The 7,703-nt window shown below is 49.5% G+C and overlaps 1 protein-coding gene across 3 annotated transcripts in view; it reads right to left on the bottom strand.

Annotated features, from left to right (window-relative positions):
* Nucleotides 1–214: 214 nt before the first annotated feature.
* LOC311133522 (LIM domain and actin-binding protein 1-like) overlaps nucleotides 215–7,703 on the bottom strand; it is a 40,850-nt gene continuing 33,361 nt past the window's right edge. Inside the window, exons 6-12 of one of the 3 annotated variants that reach the window (XM_084167025.1) lie at nucleotides 4,807–4,904; nucleotides 4,224–4,289; nucleotides 3,790–3,841; nucleotides 3,380–3,462; nucleotides 3,076–3,209; nucleotides 1,226–2,748; nucleotides 215–1,072 (exon numbers count right to left, since the gene is read on the bottom strand). In XM_084167025.1, coding sequence (XP_084023151.1) covers nucleotides 1,659–2,748; nucleotides 3,076–3,209; nucleotides 3,380–3,462; nucleotides 3,790–3,841; nucleotides 4,224–4,289; nucleotides 4,807–4,904 — 1,523 coding nt within the window. In that variant the 3' untranslated portion in view covers nucleotides 215–1,072; nucleotides 1,226–1,658. The remainder of the gene's footprint in view (nucleotides 1,073–1,225; nucleotides 2,749–3,075; nucleotides 3,210–3,379; nucleotides 3,463–3,789; nucleotides 3,842–4,223; nucleotides 4,290–4,806; nucleotides 4,905–7,703) is intronic. The other 2 variants (XM_084167026.1, XM_084167027.1) reach the window with 2 other exon arrangements.

Here is a 7,703-nt window from a genome sequence, read left to right as displayed (position 1 = left end):
AGTATAACAACACCGAACTGCGTTAGATCTGCGTAATAGCGTGCTTGACGTTTAAAGGTAATTTTCAATTGGGCTGACATTTGCAGCATTCACCGTGAATGTGATCTCCGCGAACGCGGTAACATTGCCTTTAAAAGCTGCACTGGCTACAAGGGCGATCGTATTGAATCCCGGCCTTAGTTAATGTACTGAAACAAGACAACAGATGTATCAATGATAGACCATTTATTATTTATTTCAAACACTTTCAAGATAATGTTTTGGGGTCCTCCATAATGTAAAGTATAAAACATTGCGGGTAAATTTAATAATCTGACCATTTATCCAGTTTTCTATATTCATTATAAAATAGGATGTTTTTTATACAATTTAAAACAGGCACTGTGTCAAAGAACAACTAAAAACATATACCCAGGAAAGGAAAGGACCCAAACATACATCACAGATATAGTACACTGTTGGTTTAGTCAGCCGGATCAATTTACCACATTCTATCACAAGCCTTTTTTTATTCTTAAGGTATATGACAAGATCAAGTATTATCAAACCCATGAAGCAACTGCTTGTGATTATTTAAAAACAGCTCTGATCCTGTTATCCATCTGGCAGTGGATTGGACTAGCCCACTTAAAGGGGCAGTGCAGTCAAAAACGTGATTTCCCTATTTTATTTATATTTCCACACTACGAGGTCGAAATAACACTGAAATTGTGAAAATGAGGATAATGCCCTTTTAGTGTAACATTTTTTTTTTTTATGGGATGGAGTTTTTGGCCTACAGCATGACATCACAATCTGATTATTCTGACCAATGACCAGTCATCTTTTATTTGCATAAAATGTATCCTCTTACTCTGAAGGGGTAAGCGGGGTAGGCTCTAGAGCCCTCAAACTCAACTCTGGCCCTCGGAGCCAGTTCCAGTGCGTTTTTTCATTGTTCCCCTCTAATCAGCGACTGATTTAGACCGGGTACAGTTAATTATCAGGTAGAACAGAAAACCAGCAGGCGCCGGACCTCGTAAGGTAAGAGTTGAATACCCCTGCTCTAGGCCAGGGTTTCCCAAACTCAGTCCTGGGGCCCGCCCTGGGTGCATGTTTTGGTTTTTGCCCTAGCACTACACAGCTGATTCAAATAATCAAAGCTTGATGATGAGTTGGTTATTTGAATCAGTTGTGTAGTGCTAGGGCAAAAACCAAAACGTGCACCCATGGGGGGCCCCAGGACCGAGTTTGGGAAACCCTGGTCTAGACTATCCTATCCGCCAATCAGGGCTGTGTATTATAAAGATCATAACTGTATTCACTTCCAGTTTAAAAAAGACACAGACCAGCCTTTCCAGCGTAAAAATACAAAACAGAAAACATGGAAAACGGTACAAAATGTTTTTCATCCAACCGTCTACAATCTACCACTCCCTTCTATCAGGCTCCCTCCGAAATCACTAAAAGAATCAGGCTATTTGGTTCTATGTAGTGTAGTAAGACTGATTTATTGCTAACTTTTCTAGTGTGAACGAAACAAACATTCAAAATGATCACAGATTACACCCAAACAGAGAAAAATCACCATTGTTGTGTCCCTGGACGGGGAGTACTAGGGACAGAATGTGTTGGTGTGTCCAGTCTAAATCCAGTCTGATTCAGAGTGGAGTGTCTATTCAGACGTCATCTTCCTCTTCCTCCTCATAGTAGCGGTTCCTTTTGATCATCTCCTCTACGGTGAGCTGTTCCCCCTCCCCTCCTCCCCCCCCCTCCTCCCCCTCCCAGAAGCCCACGTCCTGGGAGCTGCGGTTGTGTTTGGGCTGCGGGGGCGGAGATGCTAGGATGTCTGGAGAGGCACTTTGGCATTTTAGAGAAGCCTCTTCCTCTTCTGCTGCTTCTTTTCCTTTCTTCATCGGCTCTTCTCTCTTCTCCTGCATCGCCGGCAGACTCGCCACCTCCTTACAGCTGGTCTCTCCGTTCACTGCACTGCCGCTGGGCGGGGTGGGCTTGCTCCCCTCTTTTTCCTCCTCTCTCCCCCTCTGGGGTTGGGGTTCTGGTTCCTTAAGCGTGGATTGGCTGTCCTCCAGCGACCCCCTCCTCTCCAGCAGGGATTTGAGGGGCCGGCGGGGCTCCCGTGGCCCCAGGGCATTGGTTGTGGTGAGGCTGGGGGCCACCGAGAAGGGCCGACTACGCTCCTTCAGAGACGAGCTCCTCCTGAGGCTCTTCAGCTCGGCCCTGTCGGGGCTCAGGGTGGACGATGACACCTCGCCCTCCGGGGGCCACTTGGCCCTCCAGGGCCGGCCCACACCACCACCAGCCTCCAGAGCAGGAGAGGCCCCAGCATCAATGTCAGCAGGAGGGGGCCAGGCAACCCTCAGCCTGTGGGCCTCTGGTATTTTCTCGGCGGTGGAGAGTTTCTCGGTGGAGGAAGTGTGGCTGTGTGTCTCAAGAGAGGCAGTCAGGTCTGTCACCTTGGCCAGGGGAGACTCCTCCACCGTGGGGCTGGACTGTTTGGCTGGGGAGGGTGGTGTCTCGGCTGGACGGGACACCACCACCGCTCTTTCTGCCCGCTCCTTAGGCCTCTTCTCCACCTCCCGGTCTACTCCTTTTTCTTCCTCCTCCTCCTCTCCCTCGGCGCGGGGCGTCCACAGGTCCTTGTGGGGGCGGTGGCCGAAGCCCTCGTCGTAGTTGCCTTTGGCCTTGAACAGCTGGCTGAAGTGGGGCTTGCAGTAGACATTACCGTGCAGAGAGGCATAGCTCCCCAGGCTGAACAGCAGAGAGCAGCAAAGAACCACAAAAACATGTGTTAGGTAGATGCAGACAAGACACCGGTCACTGAAACAAATGTACATTTCAAAGCTAATGTTACTCCAATCGATTCAGCTTGGGATAAATCCAATTAAAAAGGCATATTGTAAAGATAGTATTATAATGCACGATAGACAATACTTTTTTTACATGTTCATTGTTCTTTCCCTAATGTTTTCTAAATGTTTTGGAATGTGACATTTGTATGAAAAAGTACATTTTGACAAAATGACAATATAATGTTATTTGAACTGTCCTGTAGTGAGTCAGCATCCCTACTAGTACCGGAGCTTGGTGTTGCAGTGGAGACAGCGGAAGCAGGAGGTGTGGAAGATCTGGGTGTTGGCCACCAGCCTCTCCAGCGGGTACACCGTCTTTAGGCACGCAATGCACGTCTCCCTCATGGGAAGGCAGAACTTCTACACACACACACACACACACACACATAAACTTACACTTTAAGGATTTGCCTTTCATACACTGAATTGTGGTTGTCAGTAACAACTCTTGCTGTCAGATTTTATATTGATATCCTTGATTTAATACAGTTGTAAGCGTCATTGTGATGGAGGCTATGGAGAGAACTCACTCTGGCTGCCTTGGGCAAGTCACTGTGGGCCGAGGATGAAGAGGAGGTACTACCCTTAGAGCTAGATGTGTCCATGCCATCCCCTGAAACAGACCAAACACATAACATACCGGTCAGACTACAGGGACCTCATCTTGACTCCAGAGGAGGTCAGTGTCACAGTTGGGCAGAGCAATATAACAATTGAAAAAAAGCAGCCAGGCTTTTCACTAGACACAGAGCAGTAACTCAGAGTAACGACTCAGTCGTGGCTCCACCCCTCTCTGCCCTTTAACCTAGAATACAGAGGACCAATCAGAGGTGAGAGCAGCCGTTGCCCCGCTGGGTGAGGTTCTGTCCCCGGCACCCCCAACCGAGAGCTGTGGGGTTGACATCATGAGAGATAGGGAGGGAAATTAAAGCTGACTCACCATTGGTCTCTGCTACAGCGACTTTTCTGCTGTAGGACTCTAAAGCCTGGCTCTGAGTGGGAAAAAGGAGAGAACCTTGTTATAGCAATCCAAAAAACAGTATAGCTTGTTCATCCATGTAAAGTAGTTTAAAAAAATCCATATGAAAGAGTTTACAGTCACTGTGTATTCATGTTTAAGAGCAGGTATTTTAGGAGACTAAGTTCAGTCTTGTATGTTAATTTACTCACAGCATATCAGCTTTGATTGGTTTACAGTGTGTATCTGTTTAAACGCTGCTACCCTATCCAATTAACTAATCTTCACAAACACAGTTTATCGTTTATCTCAAAGACTCACTATGTTCCCTCAGTCGCTCCCTCTCTCACGTACCCACCTCAAAACCAACTCTCTCTCACAGACAAATGCATGGGCACACACACATAGGTACTGACCACAGCCACACCACTAGGGGGCACATTTTCCTTCAGGCTGCTATCCTCTCCCTCTGATTGACTGGCCTGTAGAAGAACACAGTGATAAGACAGACATGAAATGCCAAACCATGGCCATCTTTACAAAATATGTGAAGTAAGATCTATCTTTCTTTGACATTAGATTAGCAACTTTTCCATTTACACTATCCTTACATTAGCCTTGGATGTTTTATTTATTTCTTACTAGCTCTCACTTTGCTGATAGCTACTTCATTGAGGGAAAATGTACTTACTATGACTGTGATATGTGGTTGTCCCACCTAGCTATCTTAAGATAAATACACTAACTGTAAGTCGCTCTGGATATGAGCGTCTGCTAAATGACTCAAATGTAAAAATGTAATGTGGTGTGACCAAGATTTCTGGACTATTAAACAAGAGCAGAGGACCACTTTCTAAAAAGGACATTTAGGTCTGGTGACTGATTCAACGGTGTCTCTAGTCTCTCTTAAATAGAGGAGACTAAACAATGTGAGAGGGGGGGAGTGTGTAAAAACTGTAGGATAACATCTATAATAAACAAACACGCACGCAAACTCACAGTGCGTGCTAGTGGGCCCTTTTTGGTAACGGCTGACTGGTACTTGGCCATTCTTTCCTTCAGGGAGGTGGTCTCTAGCACTCTGTCAGGGGACAACACTACGAGAAAACATGCACAGACAGACACGGACACACACACAGAGATTAGAATATATGATCTGCCACCTAGCTCTGCTGCAATGTTAACTGAAGCCCTGGATGTTGATTTGAAGCCAAAAAAAACACACTGGCCTACATTAGCTACTATGAAAAAAAGCTGGGAAAACACTGTCCTACATTAGCTACTATGAAACATTTTTGGAAAACACTGTCCTACATTAGCTACTATGAAACATTTTTGGAAAACACTGTCCTACTGTCAGACTGGGGTGATGTGTATGCGGCAGTGAAGTCAGGCGCAGGACACAGAGGATCAGGAATGACTACTTTACTTCCAGTAATACGCACAAAAACAAAAGTCTCCAACACTAGAGGAGTAACACGCGGAGTGCGTAAAATAACGAGCTAGCAATGCCAAACATACGACAGGACAAAAGGACAATAACACACAAAGGCAAACATAAAACAAGGGAACTTATATGTTACATAATCAATACAAAATAAGAAACAGGTGTACAAACTAGACAACACAAGACACACACCGAAACAACGATCGGCAGTAGCTAGTACTCCGGGGACGACGAACGCCGAAGCCTGCCCGAGCAAGGAGGAGGAGCAGCCTCGGCGGCATCCGTGACAGTACCCCCCCCTTGACGCGCGGCTCCAGCCGTGCGCCGACCCCGGCCTCGGGGACGGCCAGGAGGATGCGGAGCAGGGTGAGTGGGATGACTCCGGTGGAACTCTGTCAGGAGGGAGGGATCTAAGATGTCCCTCCTAGGCACCCAGCACCGTTCCTCCGGACCGTACCCCTCCCACTCCACGAGATACTGCAGACCCCCCATCCGACGTCTCGAATCCACGATGGACCGGACTGAGTACGCCGGAGCCCCCTCGATGTCCAGTGGGGGCGGAGGAGTCTCCTGTATCTCATTGTCCTGGAGTGGACCAGCTACCACCGGCCTGAGGAGAGACACATGGAACGAGGGGTTAATGCGATAATCATTAGGCAGTTGTAATCTGTAACATACCTCGTTCAATCTCCTCAGGACTTTAAATGGCCCCACAAACCGCCGACCCAGCTTCCGGCAGGGCAGGCGAAGGGGCAGGTTTCGAGTCGAGAGCCAGACTCGATCTCCAGGTGCATACACTGGACCCTCACTGCGGTGGCGATCGGCGCTTGCCTTCTGCCTACGGATAGCCCGCTGCAGATGGACATGCGCAGCGTTCCATGTCTCCTCCGAGCGCCGAAACCATTCATCCACCGCAGGAGCCTCGATCTGGCTCTGATGCCATGGTGCCAGAACTGGCTGATACCCCAACACACACTGGAAAGGGGTCAGATTCGTAGATGAGTGGCGAAGGGAGTTCTGAGCAACCTCTGCCCAGGGGATATACCCCGACCACTCCTCCTGCCGGTCCTGGCAATAAGACCTCAGAAACCTACCCACATCCTGGTTCACTCTCTCCACCTGCCCATTACTCTCAGGGTGGAAACCCGAGGTAAGGCTAACCGAGACCCCCAAGCGTTCCATGAACGCCCTCCAGACTCTAGAGGTGAACTGGGGACCCTGATCAGACACTATATCCTCAGGTACCCCGTAGTGCCGGAAGACGTGGGTAAACAAGGCCTCAGCAGTCTGTAGGGCAGTAGGGAGACCCGGCATTGGGATGAGACGACAGGCCTTAGAGAACCGATCCACAACGACCAGAATAGTGATATTCCCCTGGGAGGGGGGAAGGTCCGTAACAAAGTCTACCGATAGGTGAGACCACGGCCGTTGTGGAACGGGTAGGGGTTGTAACTTCCCCCTGGGCAAGTGTCTAGGCGCCTTACACTGAGCGCACACCGAGCAGGAAGAGACATAAACCCTCACGTCCTTAGCCAATGTTGGCCCCCAGTACTTCTCACTAAGGCAGTGCACTGTCCGGCCAATACCAGGATGTCCAGAGGAGGGTGACGTATGAGCCCAATAAATTAGTCGATCACGAATCTCGAGCGGCACGTACTTCCGCCCCGCTGGACACTCTGGAGGAGTAGGGTCGGTACGTAACGCCCGCTCGATCTCCGCATCGACCTCCCACACCACCGGTGCCACCAGACAAGACTCCGGCAGTATGGGAGTGTGCTCAATGGACCTCTCCTCTGTGTCATATCGCCGGGACAGGGCGTCTGCCTTAACGTTCTGTGACCCTGGTATGTAGGTGAGCTTAAAAACAAACCGGGCCAGAAACATGGCCCACCTAGCCTGACGAGGGTTCAGTCTCCTAGCTGCCCGGATGTACTCCAGGTTACGATGGTTAGTCAGAATGAGAAAAGGGTGTTGAGCCCCCTCAAGCCAATGCCTCCACACCTTTAGGGCTTGAACCACGGCTAGCAGCTCCCTGTCCCCCACGTCATAATTACGTTCCGCCGGGCTGAGCTTCTTAGAGTAAAAAGCGCAGGGCCGGAGTTTAGGAGGCGTGCCTGAGCGTTGAGACAGTACAGCCCCAATACCAGCCTCTGACGCGTCCACCTCCACTTGGAACGCTAAAGCGGGGTCCGGATGTGCCAGCACCGGAACCGAGGTGAACAGGTCCTTCAGTTGCCTAAACGCCCTGTCTGCCTCAGCCGACCACTGCAAACGCACCGGACCCCCATTTAGCAGGGAGGTGATGGGAGCTGCTACCTGTCCAAAACCCCGGATAAACCTCCGGTAGTAATTGGCAAAACCCAAAAACCGCTGCACCTCCTTAACCGTGGTGGTAGTCTGCCAATTACGCACGGCTGAAACGCGGTCAACCTCCATCTCCACCCCTGAC

The sequence above is a fragment of the Coregonus lavaretus genome (genome assembly GCF_964263955.1).
Source record: "Coregonus lavaretus genome assembly, chromosome: 8".
Lineage (NCBI taxonomy): Eukaryota > Metazoa > Chordata > Actinopteri > Salmoniformes > Salmonidae > Coregonus > Coregonus lavaretus.
Note: the sequence above shows the minus strand (reverse complement) of the source record. Positions and strands in the feature narration are given on the sequence as shown.